Below are 25,988 nucleotides of genomic sequence, written 5' to 3' on the forward strand. Positions count from 1 at the left end.
ATTTGAATTACACCAGATTACAACAAGCAGAGAAGGCTCAAATGGAGGCAGAGAGTGAAGACAAGAAATTTAAGCAAGACTATATGAGTAAATCTGAAAGTCTGCAGAAAGATATTACTCAAAAGGAAAAGCAAGTGTAAGTAAAGTATTTGTGGGGGAGAAGATAGCATATATTCCAACATGTGTGTTCCCTCCCCTTTTGAATGTCATTAAAGTGGAAAGCTAAATCCAGATGAATTACAGATCAGAAGTTTTAGAGCTGCATGTGTCACCACAGAATGGCTACATGGTGCATGTTGGAAGAACAGACTAAGTAAGCTGATCGTAAATTCATCTGCCTGATCTAGTAGTTTCATAGAATGCAGAACTTCTGTGCTGGGATTCAAATACCTGTTTAGGCTCATGCAAGGAGTTTGAGCAAGCCAAGTGGACTTTATTTGAACAGCTGAACCTGTTGCCCCATTGCAATCTCCTTTTGAAATTCCCCTAAGTTTGCCATACGGCACAGGAGAACACTGTTTTGGGTTTGCTTTTAATATCTTGCTGCTTTGAGCTCAGGAAACTAGTTTTAACTTTGGGGAAATGTTGCCCTGATATGCATCCTCACAAGGGCTGTCCTATTAATATTTTTCTGCTATTGAAAACTTTGTTTTGTTCACATAGCTTGCTCCAAACCAGAAATAAAAAGTCCTGGAAGGTGAGGGAGTGTCTGGGCCTCGTGCAGGACTGAGTGTTCTCTCATTTGGGGAGCAGTGCTCATCTGCCAACTTGCCTAACAATTGGGCATTGTTAGGGCCCAACTGCTCAGTACGTGACATGGGCAATTGCACTTTACATATCTGTAATACAATAGCAACACAGTAGTCCTGACCTGGATTGGGCTTATCATGGCTATTAAAAACAACAACAATGCATGAAATGCAGTTACACATTTCACATATTATCTAGTTTGACCCTTGAGCAACTGTGTGCACTCCTTGAGGGCTAGATGCAGCTCTCTCCCATCACAGTACCCGTTTAAGGTAATTTGAGCTGGATTTATATATTTATTTTATTTTTTAAAATGTATATCCTGCTGTTTTCCCCCAAAGCTGCTTGCAATATAATAAAATATACCACCACCTTAAAACAACACCAGTCAGATAGTAGATAGATATCTAGATCATAAAGAAGAACAGAACCATCTTATCCTTATTCTGAAAGCATTCTGTTAAATTCTGTTAAATGCTTTTAACCTGGTTCCAAAGGGAGATTGGGAGGGATCAATGAATCTTGGTGAAGTTTGAATCAGATTTTAAGATTGCCTTCTTCATAACCTTCTTGTCAAATAATAGTTAATTTGCTTATTTTTTCCTATCACTTATTTTTGCAGAAGTCTTCTACACAAAATAATATAAAACATTTTAAAAGGAAATAAGTAAATCTTTATTATAATTAACACGTGTAAAATGTTTACAGTGTTGAATTATATACATTGTACTAATTATTTCATAGTTGTGCAATTGCAGTAGGTCAATTAAAACGTATAATTGTTTGAATTACTTTTTTATATTCTGTATTTCTAGTGGCCAGCTGGAAACAGATTTGAAAATAGAAAGAGAATGGCGACAAACTATGGAAGAAGACCTTAAAAGGGAAAAAGAAACATCGTCTTCCTTGAAGACAGAGACCCAACAAATCATTACTCTTAAAAAAGTAAATTCTGCAGCAAAATTTCATAAAATTTTACTGATTATGTAAGCTGTACTTTCATCGTTATCCCATGAAGCTGTATGCAAGTGCTCAGAGATCTGGAGGTTCTTTCTTCCGAGGTAGAAGTACTGTTGGTTGGTCTTAAGAGATCATTATCATTACAGGAGATAAATAAGCCATCCCATACACTCAGATTACAAGGAAGCATGGTGAAAAGGAAGGGTAAATTATACTTCTTGTTTGCTCAGCTATTGCTATATCCAAAGCCACTGTGATATACAATGGACTAAAGAGGTTTTAAGATTGTATCAGTTGAGACTTGCATATGAAACGTATTTCGTTGAATTCAAATCTTATCGCATCCCAAGAATGGGGAAACCAAAATTTGTTAAAGCCATTTGCTAGACATACCCATTAGAATGCTTGGTATATACAGATGTACTTTTAAACAGGATTCACCATGGTGCTTTTCTCACACAGAACGAGCCTAACTTCCCCTGCCTTCGCAAATGCTTTCAACAAATGTACCTATCAACAAATCAAATGCCGATTCCAAGTGTATTTTTTCTTCCCTGCTCCTCCCAGTCTTCAGGACAAGTCTCTTTCCTCTCCCCTACTCCCTCATCAAGCACAGCATGAAAGCTTTTTAATTTAAACATTCGTTTTTGCATTCCTACCACTACATAAAACCAAGTTTTAAAAGTGTTGCGACACTGCTCCGGCAGTAGGATGAGTGAGTTTGTAATGTTACAAACACTAACAATCAGCACAGTGTATTCAGCCTGTTTCTGCTACAAACTGAGCAGAACATTTCCCCCTGTAGCTCAGCTTCCTGTATGTCAGCACCCTTAGAATAAAATAACTGTAATCCCTGTCTTTTGGCTATGGTGGTTGGAGCTGATGGGAGCTGGGAGCCCAACAACAACTAAAATGCCACAGGTTGCCCATCCCTGATGTAATTAATTCCAGTTTTAAAAGCTAGCCCAAATAGAAATGTTTTACAACACTTCTGAGAAGCTAATAACAGTGCTAATGTTTTCTTTGTCTTTCAGGAGTTCCTAAAATTACAAGAAAAGAACAAGCAGTTGAAAAATCTATGCCATGATCAAGAAGAAGCTCTCCAAGAACTGGCTGGCAAACTTAGCGAGTAATTTGTCTCTTTCTTTTCTTGCACACAACTAATGAAAACAAAGCCTGGTTCTTGTGCATATGTTTCACCTTAAACTTCCTCCAGCCCAGCTACTTAAGGCTTTATAATTATTTAAGTACTTTAAGTCTCGTAGCAGCTTCAACCCTACAAAGCATTTTAAGTCTCAGCTAGCAGAATCCAGTGGCTCCTTTGCCTTGGTCAGTTGTCTGAGAAGAGAAGGCTAACACTTAGAATGGTAGAGTGGGAAGGGGACCCTGAGGATCATCAAGTCCAACCCCCTGCAATGCAACCTTGGCATTATCAGCACCATGCTCTAACCAGCTGAGCTATCCTGCCTAGCAAATACAATAATATCTCCACGAACGTCCGCCCTGTCTACCATCCATTTTGGCGAATGTGCACGACAAACCCGGAAGTACCGGAACGGGTTACTTCTGGGTTTGCTGCATGCACAGAAGCGCAAACCGCTCCGCACGCATGCACAGAGCAGTGCTTTGTCGAGTGTCCCTTTCGTCAAGCATCTGGGGCTCCAGAACGGATCCCAGACTCAAAACAAGGTACCACTGTATAACCATTTGGCTGATGTACTTCCTGTGCTTTTCATATAGATTAGTGCTGGAGTAAGTCAGGGTTGGGAAACCTGTGGCCCTACAGATGTACCACAACTTCCATCATTCCTGATCATTTGCCATATTGGCTGGGGCGTGAGTTGGGAGTCCAAAAACGTCTGGAGGATCACAAGTTGCTCAACTCCAGTGTAGGTTTTCTCCTTTTTCCATTTGTAAGGATATTCTGTTTCATCAGTGTCTCGTCAACAACCCTTTGTTTCACATTGCTGCCAGATTACGACTTTACCAATGGCTAAGCCACCAAACAAAATCTTTCTTACCAGTTAACAGAAGTTCTTACCATCCAACGAAGGCTTTGACCTTCATTAGCAAGTAAGTGCCAAGGTTTCTTACAGAGAGGATTTCTTTGCATCTCGGAAAAGCCACTGAAGAACAGCAGCTCTAGACTCTTTCAGGGAGATAAAACCAAAGCCAATTGCTGTAAAGGCTCTGCTTCTCATTGGAAGTATCCTCTCTTTCTCATCTACAAATCATAAACAGATGCAGGGCTTATATGGGATTGTGTATTTCATTACCCAGCATGGGTATAGATCCCACATGAGTCCTGTGTCTGGATAGGGGTATGTGAAATGAACATGACTTACTTTTCTAGTAATGATAGATTTCAATTCCAGAAATGTTTTTTGAGGTCCAGGTGTGAAAATTGGGAACCAGGGAAACATAAGTTGTCTTGTAAATGAAGGCCTTCTGTAAGTTTTTCCTACCCTCCTGAGCACATCTTCCTTACAGGGAGGTGCATGGAGGCAGAAGTGAAGGAAGTTGGAGAAAATGGGGAGAAAGGCAAGGTGTTTGTGTTGAAAGAGTCTATGTCTACAGATACATGTTGGGTTGAAGGAAGTGTGGACTTCTACACACTTCCTTCAATCCAGTCATATTTATCCCCCCTGAAAACAGGTGCATTTAATTATTCACACTATTATTCACATATCTTCTTTTTAGATCAAAGCTTAAAATAGAAGATATAAAAGAAGCAAATAAAACATTGCAGGTTAGTAATTTGGAAGGTGGGGAGGGGCATCCATACTAATTCTTCTATTCATTTCAGACATTCTGTATTATATACTTCCCTCCAATCTGTAAGCTAACGGGTAGTTAACCTTTCAAATTATAGTGTAAATTTTAACCATTAACCATTAGTATTTATAGTTTCACTGGGCCTGTCTATTCTGTCGGTGTGCTTCATTTCCTAGCTATAAATTTTTGTGGTTTTAATCAGTAAATTAGAATGTAACTCTACATCATTCCACATACATCATGCATCAACAAAATACATGTCAGTGTTTCATAGTCTAAGTCAGGTATCTTCAACTTTTTCAGACCCAGGACCCTCTTCTAACTCAAACATGCATTTGGGGACCCATTTCTTAATCTGGTGGTAGTGCGCCTGTTGTGACCCAGCTTGGATCAGGCTGTGACCCTGATCAGTTGAAGACCATTGGTCTAAGTGGAGTCCACTCTCTATTTTATTTTCTCATATCAGTATCAGCTATTGAATCTGAAAGATGGGCTTAATTTGAGACCTTAAGAATTATAAAGTTACAGACTTCCTCCTTTCTTCTCAGTAACCCACAGCCTTAGACTCTCACATATTTTGGAAAGCCACGAGCCAATAGTCAGACCCACTTTCAGCCTCTAGCAGTATTTTCACTTTCACCACTACTAACAAAGAGTATCAAGACTGAAACAATCTCTTGATAAAGGCCCTGTGTCCTAGCAGAACTACTGGTGGATCATTCACTGGTTCAATAGCTACAGTGCCTCGAGGTCACCTGCCAGAATTTAGCCACCATAGATTACACCTACCATTTACAACAAAATTCCTGTATTATGCTGACATTTCCAGGCTTGGGGACACCCCCCTTTTATGGTCAGGGTGTGCTCTGTAAGATGACTTTTTAGTGATTTTCAGCTTTAAGAGACAGGAAGAATCACAAACTCATCTTTCAAGAATATTGTAGGGAGGCTCCCAAATTCTAGTTTTATTCTGTTCTAACGCTAGCTTAGTTTGTGATCTTGATAATCACTTGTGCTTAATTTTCTGCTACCCATTAACCTGAAAATAGTAGGACTTATTTCTGAGTAGTCATATATAGGATTGCACTGTTAGGAGTGGTAGGTTTCAAACTCTGTCCTTTGGGGTTCCATGACAGCAGGATCTACAAGGGCAGACAAGTTGCCTGAAAGACGGCTTATCCACCCATACCCATCTTTCCATACAGTGTGCATCTACATTTCATGTTCTGTGGTATCCTGCTCAGTGCCTTAAACTGTGTGTCCTACTGTGCTCCTTAGGATCCTCTCTAATGTGCAGGGCGTTGGCCACAGATGCATTGATGTGAGAGATTTCTTGATGGTAGGCTGGGTAAGGAGTTGGAACTAACATGAGTTGTCTCTTGTACTATCCTGAGGAATGTTGTCCTTTTGTATACCTGAATGGCAACTGTCATTTATGATTAGATAAATTGTATGTATGGTACCTGTTCTATTCAGAGAACATTTTTTCTCCCCATTAGGGACAGGTCTGGCTAAAGGACAAAGAAGCTACACACTGCAAATTATGTGAAAAGGAGTTTTCGCTTTCCAGAAGGAAGGTGAGAATGCATGAAAAGCTTCATTGGCTTTCACCCACTAACAACAAGTTCTGTATCCAAGTTCTGTTATTTACCAATACTTAATATTCACATTTTTACTTATGCATGTGCACTAAACCTCATCAATCACTATCAGTTAAAAAAACAAAAAAATACTATTTTCATAGTTAACCCCACAGATCATTTGGTTCAAACTAAATCCTTTTTGTTGTTACAAATATTGCAACAAATAGCACAAACTCTGCTCCAATAGAATGTTCAGGTAACCATTAAACTTGCTTATTTTCCATTCATAATGGCCAAGTCACTGGCTGACATGATCCCTCCTCACATAAAATGTGAAATTTAGCTTCTAGGGTGTGGGAGAGAGGGAGAAATAAATATATAGATGTATGTAAATGTTTAATTGTAGCTGATTACCCTCTATTTACTTCATAAACTGTTAATTTCAAAATCTCCTTCGGGTTTCTTTTTCCCACCCCTACCCATCTTGATTTAGCATCACTGTAGAAACTGTGGCGAAATTTTCTGTAATGCCTGCTCTGACAACGAACTGCCTTTGCCATCTTCGCCAAAGCCTGTAAGGGTTTGTGATTCCTGCCATGCGCTGCTCATACAGAGGTGTTCTTCCAGTGTGCCATAAGAGTCATCTACAGAAGATTTCTAAAATGTTGTTACTTCACTACAGTGGTAAGAGCTGTAACATTACAGTATAAACTCCTGCAGCGCTGGCCAATGCTTTTGTATTGTCAAAATCTAAACAGCCAATCTTAAATCTTTGTGCCATTGTGATATTCCTGCAGTGGCAGCATGTCATATTATGTGAGGTTCTGCTAATGCAGCAATTGATATGCCTGATTTTACAAATGCATCTGCTTGTGCAACACACTTTATTGTTCATCGTTATGGATATAGGCAGAATGTTTTGTATTCCCAGCATTTGCCATTTTATCATGCAGATGGACCATTCCAGGACCAAGTGCAGAGATTTGCAGTTTCAGATTATTTTTTAAAGGTTCTTAGTTTGGGAACAGGTTGGCAGGGGACACTGTAGCTTAGAAGTCAGAGGAGCTGGACAGGGCTTTTAAGGGTGGTGAGTTGAGTTTAGCATCTTGTGCAGCTTTGTATGTTTCATGGCCCTCCCCACAAAAGCCATTTAAATGCAGAATTGGGAAGATTACATATAAGTAAATGCAGCTACTTCATATACTCCTGGTGACATAAATTGGCTTTCTTGGACATTATCCCTAGATAGAAGATTAAGTTTCCATCCTTGTTAGTGCAGCAGTTTCAATATGCATGTGGTAGCTTAGCTAGAAGAATGAGAAGGCAAGCAGGTTTTTTGCATCACTGGACTTCCTGAAAGAACTTTGTCAGGCAGGTCTTTTAAGTACTTTGAGAGAAACTACCTGACTTGCATATTGTGCACGGGGCTTTTGAAGAGGAACTAGCAGAAAGCAGGCCAGGTGAGGAGTGGAAAGAATATCCTGAGGGGGATCATGGAATGTGTGTAGTGCTTTCATCATAACCTCTGTTTTGAGGTTCAGGTGTGATAAAACTTGTTAGGGATTTCAGAAAGAAGTTCTTTAGTTATCCCCGTGGAATGCTGTAGAACAGCAATTATAAAATGTACTAAATAAATACTGCGTGGAAGAGTAGTTAAAAGGATACTGGCCAACTTGATACTTGCTTTTTTCTTTACTCTGTCAGAAATAAGATCTTTTTTAACTAAATGGCCTGAAAAATAATACAAATCAGCAAAGTTAAGAGTTCTCTACATATTTCCACCAGACTGCCTGAAGCTGGGGCGTGAGGAAATGATACATACAGAAAAATTGGGGTAATTAAGAGATTTGTATTGCTGAAGTTCAGTTGATAACACTACACTGTATACATTAGATGATTTTCTAAAAGGCATAAAACTTAAAGCAGAATTAAGAATACCTACACAATAAAAAATGCTTTAAGTACTCCTTTTAAAAACAAGTCTAGCTGAACGTTACTGTAATTTGAGACTGTACTTAGTAAGTTCACATGCACACAGAAACCTAAAGGAGGCTTTTCATACAAGGTAGAATTTGTACCTTGAAGGGCATATTATATACTTATGCCTAATTACTAATTCTGTTTACAAGCAAACCACCTATTCTCATTAACCTTTGAGACAGGAAATGACTTGTTAGACTAACAAGCATAGCAAACCTGTGTGCTAAATGTAATAAAACACATCAATACAAGCCCTGGATGGGATTATTTGTGCCATTTGATTTGATATGTACATCTGGTACAGCTGGAATAGAGGGAAAACATTAAATTCACCCTTTGTTTGAGATTTTTCTTTCATCTTCAAGATAGATCCCTGCACAAAACTAAGCCTAAAGAGGAAATGGTGGTGGCAGTGACAGCAAGTAGCCTTGTTGAGCTGCAAAGGGGGCATTTTTGTGTCTTCAGCACTTGAGTACCACAAATTTAAGATCATCAGGAGGCCTTTACTTGCTTTAACCTGGGAAGAGGTATCCCACCAGGAAAATACTTCATCTTCTTTCTTTGGAACGGCTTCTGTATCTTTAGCAGTGTATAGGGAAATTCAGCAGCTGATACTGTACCCTCTGCTGTAAATTTCACCATGAAGGTGTACTGTGTATGCTGAATTTTTGTATGCCATATAAGAGTTGTTAACGTGCAGGATTCCTATGCAGCCTGTTTAGTCCTATACTAGTGGTATTCCTCAAAGTTGACCCTAAACCTACTCTCAATTCCCATCAGGTACAGAAAGCACAATAAAAGAACCACAACACTACAAAGTTCTGATTACTAGTCACTTACTCAAACTGCAGTTGGCTTGGAATATATTTAACATGTTCAGTTCAAAAGGGCAACTTTTCCATCAGCCTTCTAGCTAACCTGTTTCAGAGATGGAAGCATATGTCCATTTGATAAGATTCTGAGAAATATGTTGTGCCTAATCCCAAAGTTTTATTAATTTCCAAACTATTTGATAGTATTTCAAGACTGGAATGCATCCACAAAAAAGGTAGGCAAGAAATGCCCTGTGTTTTTGATACTAGAAAGCTGTTCTATTTGACAGAAATTCCTTTTCTTCCAGTGTTTGTCCATATTTACCAAATGGTAAATTAAAAATACACTAACAGTGCCGAGTACCATAAATTTAAGATAATCAAATAGCCTTTTCTTGCTTTAACTTTAGAACTATTTCTTCCACACAAAAAACCCCATAGATTTTAGTGGCATTGAGAATCCATTTTCAGACTCACAGCACCCACCATAAGTTACTTTTCCATTCCAATTAGCACTAGTATGGCAGATGTGATGTACTGACTACTTTCTGGGATCTTAATGGACAGGTTTTTTTAACGTCTTAATAACCTGCTCATCCTCAGTTTTTGTCATGATGTTTGGGTCAAAGAAGCTATGAGACTAACTCACCCTAGTAGAAACAGAGATGAGATTACACTTGCCTTTTTTCAACAAAATTTCTATCATGCCTGCCACTACTGATTTAGCTATTTCAGAACAAGCTTTCAATATCAATGGTGCATGTGTGCCAAGAATTTTTTGACTAGTACAGCTTTTGTAAGTTTTAACATGACATTTTTGTAACTTTAAATACGAATGTTTGTAATCTTGTGGTTTGGACAAATTAAATATTTGAGAAATTTTCAGCAGGCCTTAGAATGAATACGGAGTTCATTATTTATCTTGTGTGTAACTACTGTTACTCTGAGGCAGCTAGTATACCTAGAATAATTGTCAGTTAATCATAAGGACCTATGTATACATTTCCATTAATCACTGGCAGTGTTGGCTACAGCTGATGGTATTTGGGAGTCCACAAACTTCTGGAAGGCCACAGATTTTATTGAACTACCAAAGGTTCCCCGCAGCTGATTTAGGGTGAACATCTATACTAAGAAAAAGTCCTGGCTCTGACACACCATTTAAGCATTTTGATTGAACTAGTTAACAATTCTCTTTCCCACCCCACTTTTGTTTAACCATTGCTTGTTATTAACCCATCTCCTTTTAATGCAACAGCCTCTCCACATCTGATTCATGCTTCTGCAAAGCACTGCTCCAGCATAGCAATAGCATAGACTGCAGTAGCAGAGCAACTTGGTAAAAAAAACAACTTTGAATGTTTTAAAGTGAACAATGACTTGAGTTTTTGAGATGTGTCAAAACCTAAAAAGCTTCCTGTGCTGCCGTTACAGTCATACCTCAGGTTGAATGTGCTTCAAGATGAGCTCAAAATGACGTCACGCGCAGAAGCGACGAAAAGCTATGCGCGTGTGCTCAGACGTGCCGTCACTAGTTACGTTTGCTTCTAGATGCGAACGGGGCTCCAGAACGGATCCCGTTCGCATCTAGAGGTACCACTGTACAAGCAAAGCTGTGAAAAAGTAGCCTTTGAAATACATCATCTTGCTCCTTAGTTTATATACATCTCAGATAAATTGACACAACACACACTTCCTAGAATGGAGTCTATTTTGCTATCTCCCACAATAAGACATTTATTACATACATAACATTACTATCAAAAACAGGCAACAAACTTTCAATAATCACATTTGACAAATTATTGGGAAGAATTTGGAGGACAAGCAGTTGAAATGAAGAAAACTTGAATATTTAGTACCCTTTCCTGATACACAGAGAATGCTTTAAAGTGTCTTAACAGTAATTAATCCAAAAATCTTACATGTTAATGCACAGTAAGAGGACTACATATTTGTGTAATCTCATAATTTGCCAAGGTCTCTATGTCTGACTGCTGGGCAAGTTTCTTAGTCCTTAAACAGGAGCCTTCAGCCAGAGGAGTAGCCTTTTAAGATTTCTAGGAAATTGAATAGTGCCTACTTCTCTATGGATGTTACTAAAATAATACTCTCTTGTTCACTCATCAAAAAATGTGATTGCCAAGGAGAGGAGTATAAAGACTAACATACTTTAAGGGTGAGATTTGTGACATGCATACATCAACTGGGTTTTTATATAGCAGTTGTGCATTAGGTCATTCCTGAACTCATGGCCTTCATGCCCAGCACAGTCTTGGGACATTCTGGTAAGGGAAGTCTTCACTGACAAGAAGATTGTATCAGATTAATTAAAAGAAGTTACCCTATGCTTTCATTTCAAATCTCAACAAATGTACTAGTACCAGTTTGATGGTGGTTTTATTTTACATCAATAAGAGAACCTACAGCATAACTGCTTTAATGAACCAAGTATCTTAAATGAACAGTTTTGGAATATGGAACATACCTTTAGGAGCAGCTAGTATAAAAAGTATCAACATCAGTGGTTTGAATATAAAAAATTTATTTAAAGTCAGAGTATGCAACAAATAAAACCTACAGAACACAGATTTCCCCATCACAATCTGTTGCTTACCAAATAATGGGAAAACACATTCCTTCAGTCATTATAAAGTTTTCAATACAAAAGAAATTAAGTTTTGTAAGAAAGTCTAGTAGACCAAGTACTGTTTCCTTCCAATATGCTTCACAGACACAATGCCACTCTTCAATACATTCCACGCCATCCACCGCCTCCCATGTTGCCTTGTCCATAGTATCCACCGCTATTTCCACTGCCACGACCTAGAAAGTAACAATAGTTACCCCACATTTGTTTAAAATGAAATACACACGAACTTCATCATTAGCATGCAACTCTTTCTCTATATGGTTTCTGTGCATGCAAACGATACAGCATTCTTGTTCCCGTGTTAACAAATACTTTAGAAGACAATGAACCTTTGCATTATAAAAAGAAACCGTTTGCCTACCTACTTAAGACTTACCATAGCCACCCAAGCCATCAGGAGTACCATATCCTCCGCTGTAACTGCTGCCCATTCCCATTCTTCCAACAGAACCATAACCAACTTGATCTAGAAAACAATGTTCACTGTTGTTAGAATATCCAGAGGCTAGATATCTTTAAAGTTTTAATTAAAAATGTAAAATCAAGCATACCCATTCCATCTCTGCCGTAACCTCCCATTCCAGAACCACCTCCAGCAGTTGAATTAAGAAACAGCTCAATGTATCGATGTTCTTTAAAACAAACAAACAAACAAACACAAGAAATAAACACCCATAACTGAAAAGGTAATTAATGTGGATTCATAATTATGTACATGCATCAAGGGAGTAATTTACAAAGTGCTTTCTGCCTGGCACACTGAATAGACTATAGCACCTTTCCATACAAATGGATACTCAAGAAAGGGTTGAAAGGTCAGCAGATGTGGCTTCGTGAACAACTTGTTCAATACTTGCAAGTATAGACTCTGATGTAATCAAATCTTTTAAACAACATTCTTAAGACGTGTAAAGCTCAGGCATGCTAATCCTAAAAGAAGTGATACTGGATTGTCTATGTTAGCATTTCATGTAACATGAAAGATTGCTTCCTTTCTTGGCTTTTTTGAAAAATCAGCTGTTAAGTGGAAATTAAAACTAAACTAAAATATGCAAGCAGCTTGGATATTCAATGAACTACAAAGGCAGCAATCCTGAGCTTTCAACAGCTCCAATGGTTGCTATAACTTACGCATATGATTTTTATCTTTCAACATGGCAGTCACTGCATCTTCGTGTGTTACAAATTCTACATCAGCTTCTCCTGTTGCTCTTCCATCTGCTCCAATGTCAATGTGAACTCTTATAGGTGTCAATGGTGAGAAAAACTAAAAGTGAGCAATAGTAAGTTACCACTTGCAGGAACTTTCTCATATTGAAACAACAGTTATCTTAAGCATATAATGACCATTTCACATGCTTTATCCGGGATGTCATACTCCTGCCCACATTTACACCTTCAGTTTTTACTCATTTGTTTTGAGCAACTATCATTAAAAAATAATTTGCCATCTTTTCTAATCTACATAGTCACTGCAGTTGATATTGTTTAACAGTTAACAGTCAGAAACACTTGCTGATTTACTGCGAGTCATCAAGTGATCTATTAGTACACCCTGACCACATTCGGCTTAGCTGTTATTTTTCTCCCCATTTGAAGATTTCAGATCATTTACAGCTGCAGCTGCTATAATTTATATTAAACCCAAGGTTTTTTAAAATTAAAATACCCTGATTGCATCTCAATTGCTATAAATTATTTTGAAAAAAATAGCCATTAGAGCATTACAGTAATTTCATCATATCTTCAGGAACTACTTTAAAGTTGAGCCCGTCTGTTACTGCTGCAACAGTGAAGTACTTTGATTGTTAAAGAGTCAGACCAGATTCTTAAACTCTTAAGATCTTTGTTTCAACCAAGAATATTTGTCTACAATGCTTACATTGGCAATATCGTTTTCTGTTGCTCGAAATGGCAGTCCTCTCATGTGAACAAAGTGACCACCATGAAAGCCTGAGCTGGCATCTCCTGCTCCACCATAGCCGTGGCCTCCCATTCCTAAAACACAAAAGATTCAATAAATGTATGATTTAATAAAGATGTGCACATGCATTCCCAATATGTGTTTACTCCCCCTTGAAATTGTACTAGGTTATACACTAGAAATATCCTACTCTGGTTTAACTTTCACTAGGACTTTTTTGGTTCCTTCCATGCCAAATAATTACACACACACACCCATTCTGACATGTAAAACAGTAGCTTTCCAAATACAGTGGTACCTCGGTTTTGAATGCCTCCATAGTCAAAACATTTTGGAACTCGAATGCTGAAAACCCAGAAATAAATGCCTCGGTTTTCGAATGCGCCTCAGAAGTTGAACAGGAAACGTGGCTTCCGTATTGAGGCTTCTGCTTTCAGTTTTTGAACGTTTCGGAACTCGAACAGACTTCCGGAACAGATTACATTCGAAAACCGAGGTACCACTGTACTCACATGCTGGGACTGACAATTTTAAAGAGGTGCACAGTATGTCTCCAACTTCAAAATAACCTGAGGAATTCAAAACAACCCCTCAGCTCTAAAAAATACCCTACTTAACAATAAAAAGTGGTTCTTTTTTCTTTCCCTTGGGAGCCAGTGAGACAGCCTGATGGTTGAGGAACAATACTATAAAACTTTTAAATCTTACCTCTACCATCTCTCATTCTGTCATCATAGCCATCATTTCCATAGCCATAATTGTTATAGCCACCATACTCATCAAAGCCACCATATCCTGTGAGATTTAAGAAGTGGACATACCATGAAATGGTCTTTTTAAAATTCAGCTGTTATCACTGTGCATATAATCAGTACCTCTTGACATCAAATATATAAGCAAGTTTCTATTTATAAAGTTGTCAGGCTCAAAGACATGCAAACCAAGTTTCATCCACATTTAAAATCTCATTTCAGATGCCTCTCCATACCTTTTCAATCTTTAGTCACACGGCTGGTAAAAAAACTGATAGGTATCCAGATTTCAGACTTGGTATGTATTATAATTACTGTCATTTCTGTATTTCTTGACAAAACGTCAGGAACGTGAAAATGACAAGAGCCTGTGGTCATTAGATACACATACCACCGTCATATCCACCACCTCCTCGACGCATTCTGTCATACATACTTCCACGCCCAGCTCCATAATAACCCCCTCTTCCTCCCATTGGTCTATCATAGGGTCCAGGTCGCTGTCCCATCATTCTTCGTGGTGGGTCATAGAATCCTCGGATTTCACTCTTACTACTTTTGAAGATCTCAATATATCTGAGTAAAAAAAGATTTTCAATGTACAAAAGTAAGAATACACATATGTGATGCCTGGTAAAAAAATACAGTAACAAGTTGCACAAATGCTCTGAATTCTATATCTAGATACACTTTCAATAAAAGTGTACACTGTTTTTTCAAGCGTCACTTAAATTTTAGGAAATGTAAATGCAAAAGCAAGCATTTTAAGTTATATATTTTACTGTCTAAGAATTCTAACCACATTTTAAGTACAACAAATTTCTGAATCACACTCCCCCCCTGCCCCAGTAATAAATTCTTTGAAAAATCTCTGGCTATCATAGAACACCCTCCACAAAAATTGAAATATCCTAATTTTAGCAATCTACATAGTATTACCATTTCCCCCTCCCACCAAATCTACTATACTTCCCAAGTTACTTAGGGTGATTGTAAGGTTGTTGTTTTTAAATAGCCAGTTACTTTATGCTCCCCAACCCCCCAAAAGCAAAACTGACCCCCAACCCCCCGAATAACACCATCCCAAACTCTCCATCCCCACCTGTGCCCTATTCTTTCCTTGTGTTTCCCCAGAGCTTTTTCTGCTATCTCCTTTGAAGCAAACTGCACGAAGGCCTCCCCTGTGCTTCTCCCCTGGTAGTCCAGCGTCAATGTTATCCCATTTGGCACGATTTCCAACCCTTTAACCCAAGGACAAATAACCCCATCAAGGGGAAGAGTGTTAAAGTCTGAAACATTCCCATCTGTAGAAAATACTTAAAGCAAATCTACACAAATGCAAGAACATAGCTTAGCTTCCCCCTCCCCTACCTAACCCAAATACACACGCTAAAGATCTTTCATTAAACTTTATGGGTTTAGACATTCTATTACTGTCTCTTTGTTCAGACTACACAGCAACAGCTACATCACAAAGGCCCTCCTATATTGCATGATGTAATAACTACATACTCCAAATTCTGATTCATAGCAAGGTATCTAAATGGGTAAATTTTATATCCTACTCTGCCAATGCAATCTCTTGATTAGTAGTATTTTAACACAGAATACCAAAAATTAGCAATCTAAATGTTAAACTGATTCCCCCCTCCCCCCCTGAAATAGTCAATATAAATTAAACTATTTCAAATATCAATCTTGCAGACATAGAAACACTGAAAGTCACTTGACATTAACACTAGAGCTACCTTGAAAGAACTGAACGATCTCCTCCTTGCTGCAGCCAAATGGCAGACCACGCAATCGTACTGTTCCATCACTAGATGAATCATTTGGACCATTATGTTTCCCAGCCCAGTCCATTTTGCTGTTTAAAATCAAACACCATAAAAAACATAAACAGCAAATTTAGCATTTGAGAATCATGATTCACCCCCACCCCTTCCTAAGCAGGACTGTATTCATTAGCAGTATCTTGAAACATGCTCAGACATTGATTGAAGCATAATGCTGTGATAAGTTACAACTGCCGTTGTCTAGAACTCATTCAGTACAACTAGCATGACCTGCTCATGCAGCCTGCCACATATCTACTCTCAATACCTCAGGTTCTCAAAAGAGATGCACTATCTATGAAGACAAATTCTACTGCTTGGAAAAGTGCAAATGACTCCCCAACACTTCTCACATTAGCTCAGCCATGCACTGGCCCAATCAGTACATATAACCAATCATTGCAATCGATGCTATTCTTTAATTCATAGTGCTGCAGGCTGGTTAAGCCATTGAACTATTTTCTAAAATGCATATGGACTACTACATGCACACTTCTCTCCACTGTTAGCACACAAGCCACTTCCACATCTCCCTCCAATGCCAGCTAGAAGAGCCAAGGCAATATTCCTGTAGAGATTCCCAGAATCAGGAGTTCTGACAACTAAGAGAGGCAGTGAATGGGAAGCAGGAATGGCATGGGGGTTAATGAGCACAGGATAAAATTCAGTAAACTGGGAAAGTGGAGCGGGGTGGTGGTACACAAGATAGAATGACCAGCAAGACAGAATGACAGCAAAGTAGAGAGAGGCAAGCCAAAGGTTTATTTTTAACAGGACTTTAAAGCTGTCATGCATACTTTTTCAATGTGAAAAGGTAAGGTATATTTTAATAAATAAAATTAATTTAAAAATGGAGTAATAGTAAATAGGGCAGGAATTAGGAATTACATGCATTTATGTTTTGGGAAATTCTGAAAGGACACTACTATAGTGGGACTCATTCATGATGCAACTTGGAGATGCATACTATGAAAACCTCAAATGTAATATAAATTCTCCAAAAATGATGTAGTTCAACTCACTAAGAAGCTGTAATGATTATAAAATAATTTAATTTTATATTAGTTGCCAGTTGATGGGCAAGAACCATTTAATTTAGGTTGAAACTCACTCTACTACTATAGGAAGGCACATCTTCCCCAGTTTAGTCAAGTCCTGCCTAAGAACAGATAGGACTCTGATGCAAGGCTGGAGTCCTACAGAAGCCAATGTAAGAGGTTTTCTTCCATTCCTCCCCACTACCTAAAAAAAAGACTACAGGCACTGAGAGGAAGAAAAATTCCTAACAAAGAACCGAATTCCCCATTGTACACATCTGAGGGAAAAACTTTTCAAAAAGAGGGAAAGGGGCATTATTGGGTCTGCTCGCTCTCACACACAGAAGGTCTCAGACGACATGCAAGAAATTCCTTCTTTTAAGCACAGGGAGGCTAAATGGCACACTGCAAGTGCCATCTCAGAACCTCATCCTTTCATGGGGAAGATGGTCTTAGCTAAGGATATATCCCAACAGGCAGCACAGCAAAAGATTCAGCAAAGGTAAGACAGTGAAAAAGCAGACAAAGTCACAACTGCCATTACTGAAGCCAAAGCTGTTCCAGCAGCAATACAATTTCTACAATCTATTCCCCTCAAAACTGGGCAAGTTCTGCAGCTAGCAAGCCTTTTGCTCCTGTGCCCCTCAAATCCAGCCCCAACCTCTGCTCTGCTTCTGCAGCATCTGAGAAAGTCAATCATTGAGGAAGAGAATGTTGCAATCAGGTACTGGCAGGAGCACCTATTTAAACTGGATGTTCCTCCTCAGTCCTCTAGTAAAAGCTTCTAAAAATCTTCAGCAGCAGGAACAAGAAGAAAAGTCTGAAACTAAAAATCCCATGTGCTCCCCATAGCAAGAGAGGAAAGCATGCCCATTTCTAACCCAAGCCTTTTTGACCAATCAATGAGCAAGAAATGGAGCAACCCTAGGGAGGGATAATTTACCAGCCCTACTAGAGCAGACGCCAGAGAAGAGTTTGCCCCATGGAAGTCCCATGAGGTGTCCCTCTCAGCCATCCCAGTTACAACATTCTCTAATGCATCAATGGGCTGGCAGTTACGTTCATATCTCCCCACCCCATGATAACCAAACCCTTCATTAAGGAATTTACTGCAGAGGCCTTCTTAGACTCTCTGCTGTCTATGACTTACTATGTCTCCTTTTCTGTCTACATTAGGAGACTATGGATCTGAAACTGAAGTCTGACATAGCCACTTGGAAGGTGAAAATCTGTTTAGAGACCCATTTGAACACATTCTTCCTAGGAGAGACCAAGGATAAGAAAAAGGCATTTCTTTTGCAACCCAAGCAGGAAATGCCTCCCAAGTGGTAAATTAACATTACACTTATCCTTCCATTTGTTCCCAGTATCCAGACCAAGAGAGGTCCAGGGGCAGGGATAGCCTTAGAGACAAAGCTGTCAGTTTCACATCAGGAAGCCTCAAGTGATTCAACAAATACTGGAAGCCTCCTAACCACAGCCAAATGGGTCTTTAGCTTAACCCTAAATGTCTTCCTCTCTCCATACCCATCAGAGCATAACATACGAGCCTTGACAGTATTCTACATGAAGTCTGGCCAGAAATTATGCAATAACTCTGCAGTGGTTTCTGCTAAATTTCCATAACCAAGCAGTCAGGGAGTGACCTGTACTGGTCATTTAGGTGTTTCTCTTTTCTGGTGGACAAATCACTTTTAATCTACAGGGGCCAACTGATAATGAAACCACAGCAGATCTGCATAAAATAGGCTAGCCTCACACAGCCAGATGAAGCAGGAAGACAGCACAGATATGTTCTACAAAGCACAAACTAGTGGGAACCTTGCTTTAAAAAAAATTCTTCTTGAAGTACAAGGTCACTATGAAAGTGGAGTGGTTCTTTGGGAAACACTTATCCAACAGATTATGGACACACAGAGTCAATCAGTTCTGAACCTCTTCACACCTCAACTGACCCACAATATCAACAGATTATTCACCAGCTCCTCTGCACAGCAGAAGCAGTGGCCAAGAAGACGGCTATACATATCCTGCCCTCCATTTCTCTTATTTCCTAGAGTCTCTCCTTGCACTGTTTTCTGATTTCCAAAGGCTGAATCAATCAAAAAATGCAGCAAGGAGAGGACAGAGCTAAAAGCCCCATATAGCCAGAGCACATAGATCTCCAGATCTCCACTAACAGATAGATACAACTCCATGGTTCCCCATAAATCTATTTCAGGGCTCAGTATTCTATTACAAACCATGGTTCAGTTTGAATGGAGAAAAAAATGAGCAGAATATTCCCCAAGTTAACTATTCTAACAAGATTGTTCTAATATGGCAGCTAAATATACCCTTTACAGATTTTTATGGGACCTTTATTTGAACCCATGACCAAGTACCCCTTCAATGAGCTTTTGCTCAGGACTGTATTCCTAGTGGTAGTGCCTTCAGTCTTCACAAGTTTCAGCAATAGCACCAGTTAACAGTTTTTTTCGCATCTTTCATTAGAGCAAGGTGAGCCCTAGATTTTTTAATTGCTCACAATGGGGCATATTATACAGACGGAGGAATCCTTGGGGGTGGGTTTAGGTGTAAGTACTCAAATTCACTTCAGCCAATTGGCTGATACTGTATTATAAAAGTAAATGCAGCAAAAGGAATAAAACCTCAGTCCCAGTTTGGTAAAGGTGCTGAAAAACATTCTGAAACAACAGAAGACTCCTGACTTGGATACACTACTCTTGGACAGTTGAAAATAACATGCTCTTTCGCACCAGCTCAAAGAAATAAGTTATCACTATTACATTTTATTTTTTTATGTTGGGAGAGCACTTTACTGTTTCCAAATCCTAGGGGTTGGAGTCATATATTATTTGCTTACAGCGTTTCTTACCCAGCTTTTCAACAAGTGATCTGCAAAGTGCCTATCAGTTATAAAAAGCAACAGAAGTATAATAGCTTAAATATTTCTAAAAATAAACACAGAGGAGCAGAAGAAAAGAACTGGTACTCCTAGGTTACAAACCCTTTCTTTCCCGCAATCCTCTGTTGTCCTGTTCTGTTTAGGACTCACAATGCTAATACGCTTAAGTACTTAGTGAGGTGAACTGGAAATTTTTCCCTTTTAAATAGAAAAGGTTTCCACTAGTATATTTTTCTGTTGAAAGTTTTCCACTTTGAAAAATGCATTGTTTCACAAAACAATTAGTGACATAATGAATGAACAAAACACAAGTCAATTTGAAATGCATATAAAAAAGAGTCAATTCTAAAATCAAAACAGTGGTTAACTTTTTACAGCTGCTACTCCTAGGAAGTACATGTTTTTCTTCAAGCAATCTACAATTAGTAAGTTAACTGTTTTCAATGTATTTGTTTCCCCGGCCTAAATAAAATCTAAATAATATTGAATTGTCATGTCTTAAAATATTTAGAAGTATTCCAATAAAAATAATTTTCAAGTAAAGCTTATGAGCCTACTCAAAAATATGTCTCAGTGACAGGACTGCAGTCTTAACCACAGTAAGGTTGCAATCCTATACGTACTACTTAACGGAGCTACACTGAACTCAATGTGGGATGTAATCCACTGGGAGCAGTCAAGTACAACATTCCTTGTTTTGCTAGAGTGGACATGCAAGGGAATGTTTGGTCCAGCCAGTTGAAGCTTCCTGGCCTGGAGCATCCTTCCTTGCATGTGACTAGTACGTGGGCATGACCTCTCCAGACCTGATAAAAGGCCAAGTCACGCTGCTACCTTCCTCTTTTTGACATTCCTGTTCGTCCTGCCTGCTTCCTGCATCACCTGGACTGTACTGCTGGCTGCCACAGCAGTTCCCCAGGTTATCTCCCATATGGGGTAAACTTGTCTGTACGTGTTTGTAACTTTAAGCCTAAAGCCTGCCTTCAGGGATCACACTGTGTTCTGCCTGATCATGAGTAAAACTACTTTTTGTTACTTACGAATAAGACTGTGGTGTCTTTATTCTTTTATGAGGGATTCAAAAGGGGTCTTACCAGGAATATTAGAACATATCTCAATCTGGACAAGCCAAATTGAATTGCTTATTGTCTTAAGAAACTCACATGAGTTTGCAACCAGCTTTCTGCTGTGTGAGACAGGGAATGCACTCTGCTAAGTGAAGACTTTGCTAAGTGAAGAAACTTTCTAGCGCAAGTTAGGAAGGATATTAATAAACAATATATCTCCCCTGCCACCCTCAACATTCCCACACTCAGTGGGACTCACTTCTCAGTAGACATTTTTATGATTACACTATATGCAATTTATTGCATGTTTTTCTGTACTAAAATATTTCAGTTCAGATAATTTTGCCACCTCAAAGCAGTTTGCAGGTATTTACACATTTAAAATTAACATCACATTAAAAATAAACTAACAGTGTTCTCAGTGTTATGAGTGCTGGTCCTTATGTAGCCAGAATAGCACTACCCAAGGGAGGTATTAGTATCCTCAGAAAAACCCTGAGGTTTGTAAAAGTACAAAACCACTACCACCACCTCAGGGAAGATAAACTGTGTATAGAATGCTGACCAATTGCTGGGAAGGGAAAATTTGGGGGGTGGAAGAGAGTGGCTGGAACACTCTGCACTGCAACATTTTGTTGCAAGTTCCAATTATCCAATTCAATTTTTTATGAAAATCCCACTCTGTACTTAACAATGTTTGCTTTATTCCTTCTCTTCCTGGTGCATGGCTTACCTTTTCAGAAAAAGGTATAACTCTAGTTCACCAAATTCTATATTGTGTCCATCAACCTTTGCCCCCAGACTATTATTCATTTGCGTTTTACATCTACTGAGCTCTTCAGTGTAACCCTTTGTATGTTTATTTAGATGTAAATCCCACTGTTTTAAATGGAATTTACTCCTATGCAAACATATGGTTGTTGTCATGCTTGCTGTCTAAGCTGTCAGAACATCAATCTTGTAGTCTGGAAGTGTTTATACCTCTTCTGGAAAAGAAGGGTGCATCTTTCCTATGCTTCCTGCTTGAAAAAGATGAAAGATGAGCTTTATCTTTAACAACCACAACCATCCAGTATGAAACTCCAGGTGTTTTCCCCCTCAAAAAGTTCTCTTGCAGGCTAATCCTAAAAATCCACCTAAGCTGCTACAGTGTAATACTGTCAAGAACAGCACCACTATAACCTGTAGCCTCCACTATGTGCTTTAAGATAACCTGCAGTGCACAGAATTGTGCAGATTTCCTTTTATCCTAGGGACAGAACAGTGATTGAATCATCCAGAGACTTTAGAATTTGGCTATAATAAGCCAAAGAGTCCATATTGCAATATGGTAAACAGGAGCAAAATGGAGATACTAGTAAACAACACTAGTAAGCATTTCCCTCTTTTAGCACCTACCGGCATTAGTCTGCTTTTCATTTTTAATTCTAGGATTCTGAACTACACAGAAATTTGACCAGATTTACAGAACAAGATAATTGATATATTGCCATATGATCCCGCACAATAGTATGTAAGGTAATCTCTCATGGAACAACATTTGCATGCTAGTGTATGAAAGTTTTTAAAGCTGAGAAAGTTCTTCAGACATCAAAAAATAAGATTTTCTACTTGAAGACCTCTGCATAGTCTTAACAGTAGTTAAGCCAAATATTATTTATCAAAGTAATGTGATAAAATTGGAGAAAACTAACAGTATGATCCTGTGCATGTTTACTCATAAGTCTCACTGTGTTCTATGGAACTTACTAACTGTGCATCCAACTGCAGCCTAGGTTATCTAGTGGCACATTTGGAAATCTTCCCACTGTAAAAAAATCCCACTGCATGAAAGATATGTATCATTTGGGAAAACAGGTATTACTTTTTTTAATTGCCCTGGAACCATCTTTTATAGATATATTAATATTCACTATAGGTAACCAAACTAAGTGAGAGAAGCTATGTTTCCCAAAACTGTAACAGAACCTATGTAGGCATGAACACAAAGACATGATTTCTTGACATAAATGACTTTAGTACAGTGGTGCCCCGCAAGACGAAAAACTCGCTAGACGAAACGGTTTTCCGTTTTTTGAGTCGTTCTGCAAGACGAATTTCCCTATGGGCTTGCTTCGCAAGACGAAACGTCTTGCGAGTTTGTTTCCTTTCTCTTAAAGCCGCTAAGCCGTTAATAGCTGCTAAGCCGCTAATAGCCGTGCTTCGCAAGACGAAAAAACCGCAAGACGAAGAGACTCGTGGAACGGATTAATTTCGTCTTGCGAGGCACCACTGTACTGTCATTTTTGAACATGTTCAAAATCTGTCCATGTAAGCACCTATGTATTTCAAGTGTCTTGTACAGCGATTACATTACCTACTCTATCCTTTACCTTATTTCTGTTTTCAAAAGTAGATTAGCTGTAGAAATGACCTAGGTCAAATGGCTCATTTACAAACAACCAAAGTGTATTTTGGCTGATACACAGAAATATGTTGCATGATTAGACAAAACGAAGAACTGCCACCCCTGCACTTATTATGAATCTTAAATCACAATGGCTTTCAGTACGGTATTGCCACTAACTGTGATGGTTGCAACGTTGCACCGATATAGCCTTAGTTTTACTAGCGCTTTCTGATTTAATCTGAGTGATGAATGAAATTTACCCTCTTACCCAAGCTTAAATGCTACTACATGCGTTTTCTCGGATGTAATTCGCAAGGACTACAATGGGGATCTTTCCCAAACAGCTGAGCAGTCAATCTCTTTACATCTCGTCATTAGTGAGCATGGCGAGGCGGGAGGCGAGGGAGCCGGCACAGGAAACTCCCCCCAACTATCAACAGCGCTACAACACTACGCTCAAATCCTTGCCCGACACGCACAAGCGCAAGCGCGAACTACCTTGGGCAGAGGGGGCGTGGCAGATCAAATAATGCCCGCTCTCTGAAAGGGGGGGGAGGGGAAAAGTGAATCTCCGCCGGTTAAAACAACCAAATGAAGGCGTCGCCGTGCCTCTTTTTTGTCAGGCCCGGGATGCCGTTGATCTGTCGTCCCTACCCTCGCTCCCTTGGCTGCACTAGTGCTGTTAGCTGCCAAGTCGCCGTTTGCGGCGAGCCGTTGGGCCACGAGCGCCAGCCCCAGGCTGAAGGGCACCTCGGCCTCCGGCAGGCGAACCAGTCGCCTCCCTGGCGCGCCGCCTCCGCTCTCCCCCCCCCTCCTCCCCCGCCAAATCACCGCCACATTCAAAATGGCGGACGGAGAGAATAGAACCCTCGCTCTCTCGCGCGCGCGGAAGCCACCGCTTAACCCTTCCCTTCCCTCCCCCGTTTATCCCGCCACCTGACCCAAGGCTGAATTTCTCAGGGAACCGAGAAGGCGGGTCCGCCCACCTCGGCTCGTACTTTCCCGGCGCATCGGCGACGGAGTTGCCCGACCTCTCTCCCCCGCCACCCCACTCACCGGCAACACCTCACCCACTTCCCCAGGCGGTCGGCGCTAACGCAGGGCTGAGACTCTCCCACAAAAGAACAAGGAAGCGCGCCTAACGGGCGGCTGACTAGCAATCTACGCAGCTGAGGCAGACAGGATGGCGTCGCGGGCGGACGTATCGCGAGGACACGCGGCGCCGGGGACGAGAATTTCGCTCGCGTCGCCTAGGTGCAGAGCGTGACGCATGCGCCGCGGAGGAGAATGGGGCGACAGCCGTTTAGGTCGAGGGAGCGAGATGGCGGGGCGCATGCGCAGAAGGAAAGCCTTCCAAGGCCGTGTGTGCAGTTTAGCGCTGCGTAAGCCCAACTCGCTGATGCTTTCGCCCTTGATAAGCAGGTGTTTTCAAGGTTCCTGTTGTTAATGCTGTGCCAGTAAGGCCAGTGAGTTCAAAATAATGGGACCATAATTTAACGACACTACCCGTGGGAAAAAAGGACATATGGCGTCCCAACTAGTCAGCTACTAAGTCACAACTCACCACAATAGGTCAGAAACTGTCTTATGTGTAAACACAGGTCTTTGTAATACAAAAGGAGCACGTTTAGTTTCAGTTGACAGAATACTGGAGAGCCTGTTAAGGAGCTTAAATAGCAACAAGGAGAAAATAAATAGTGACACTGTTTGCAATTGTGTCACATTGAGTGTAAGAAGCGTTGCCAGGGTCTTGAATATTCCTTCAATGGATTATTCAGTGAAATCCTATTATTGGCATCTGTTTGTCTCAAGAGGCAATGGAAGAGTGTGCCATATGAGAGCAGCAGGGAGGAGGATATGTCAAAGAGAGTTGGGACACAGCCTTGTTTCACGCTACACTTTCTAGGGAAGGTGTCCAAGGATGAACCATCATACTGGACGGTGCTGCATATGTTCTTGTGAAAAGACATGATCATCTTGTGGAGCTTAGGCATCCTATCACATCGTCAGGTCTGTCATGGCAGTGTACAAGGGGCATGTTTGCTCCCAGCATTTCTCCCGCAACTGGTGCGATGAGAGAATCATGTTGCAACCACCACAGCTCTAAAGCCGCATGGTGCCTCAGGATATCGTATCATTCTGCACTGGGGAGGAACAGTCCTGTTCAAACTGACATTTATTTTGATATTATTATGAAGTCTGATAAACAGGAACATGGGAAGCTGCTGAGGAGCACCAGTGATTCACCTAGTTCAGTACAGTCTACACACTGACAGTGACTCTCCAGGAATTCATGCAGAGATCTGTACCTGGTCCTGCAAGGGTTTGACCTGGGGACCTTTTGCACTGAAAGCAAGTAAGTGCTCTACTACTTCATATCTGATGTTTTCTCCCTTATGGTCTTGATTTATGGGCTACTACTAAAATGAGGCTGCATTTTAAGCTGTATTTTAATTAACTGTTTCCCTCCCATTACGTTTTATTGTAATTTATATTTGGTGTTAGCCACCCTGAGCCTGGCCCTGGCCGGGGAGGGCGGCATATAAATAAAATATTATTATTA

General features: G+C 40.0%; 2 protein-coding genes across 15 annotated transcripts in view; one reads left to right on the plus strand and one right to left on the minus strand.

Moving 5' to 3' along the window:
* The window catches only part of RUFY2 (RUN and FYVE domain containing 2), a 34,996-nt gene extending 14,484 nt beyond the window's left edge, over nucleotides 1-20,512 (plus strand). For 3 of the 7 annotated variants that reach the window (XM_028729422.2, XM_028729423.2, XM_028729424.2), the window contains 6 exons: nucleotides 17-136; nucleotides 1,566-1,695; nucleotides 2,745-2,839; nucleotides 4,411-4,459; nucleotides 5,985-6,062; nucleotides 6,562-9,750. In XM_028729422.2, the coding sequence (XP_028585255.2) occupies nucleotides 17-136; nucleotides 1,566-1,695; nucleotides 2,745-2,839; nucleotides 4,411-4,459; nucleotides 5,985-6,062; nucleotides 6,562-6,705 (616 nt within the window). In that variant the 3' untranslated portion in view covers nucleotides 6,706-9,750. Of the gene's footprint in view, nucleotides 1-16; nucleotides 137-1,565; nucleotides 1,696-2,744; nucleotides 2,840-4,410; nucleotides 5,834-5,984; nucleotides 6,063-6,561; nucleotides 9,751-18,237 lie in introns of those variants that run through there. The other 4 variants (XM_077930534.1, XR_003706742.2, XR_013393270.1 and 1 more) reach the window with 4 other exon arrangements.
* Nucleotides 11,389-24,677, minus strand: HNRNPH3 (heterogeneous nuclear ribonucleoprotein H3). Of its 8 annotated transcripts, none has more exons than XM_028729428.2 (10): nucleotides 24,482-24,677; nucleotides 15,938-16,056; nucleotides 15,292-15,430; nucleotides 14,581-14,765; nucleotides 14,146-14,232; nucleotides 13,396-13,511; nucleotides 12,645-12,780; nucleotides 12,065-12,145; nucleotides 11,890-11,979; nucleotides 11,389-11,686 (listed from the first exon to the last, which is right to left on the minus strand). In XM_028729428.2, exons 2-10 carry the CDS (start codon nucleotides 16,050-16,052, stop codon nucleotides 11,610-11,612), a joined length of 1,026 nt encoding a protein of 341 aa, XP_028585261.1. In that variant the 5' UTR covers nucleotides 16,053-16,056; nucleotides 24,482-24,677; the 3' UTR covers nucleotides 11,389-11,609. The 8 variants fall into 8 exon arrangements, with proteins under 8 accessions (XP_028585261.1, XP_028585264.1, XP_028585265.1 ...); XM_028729431.2 differs by having other exon boundaries at nucleotides 14,626-14,765; nucleotides 24,482-24,672; XM_028729432.2 differs by lacking the exon at nucleotides 14,146-14,232 and having other exon boundaries at nucleotides 14,626-14,765; nucleotides 24,482-24,676.
* Between the last annotated feature and the right edge of the window lie 1,311 nt (nucleotides 24,678-25,988).

Source organism: Podarcis muralis, chromosome 6, assembly GCF_964188315.1.
Source record: "Podarcis muralis chromosome 6, rPodMur119.hap1.1, whole genome shotgun sequence".
In the NCBI taxonomy this organism is placed as follows: domain Eukaryota; kingdom Metazoa; phylum Chordata; class Lepidosauria; order Squamata; family Lacertidae; genus Podarcis; species Podarcis muralis.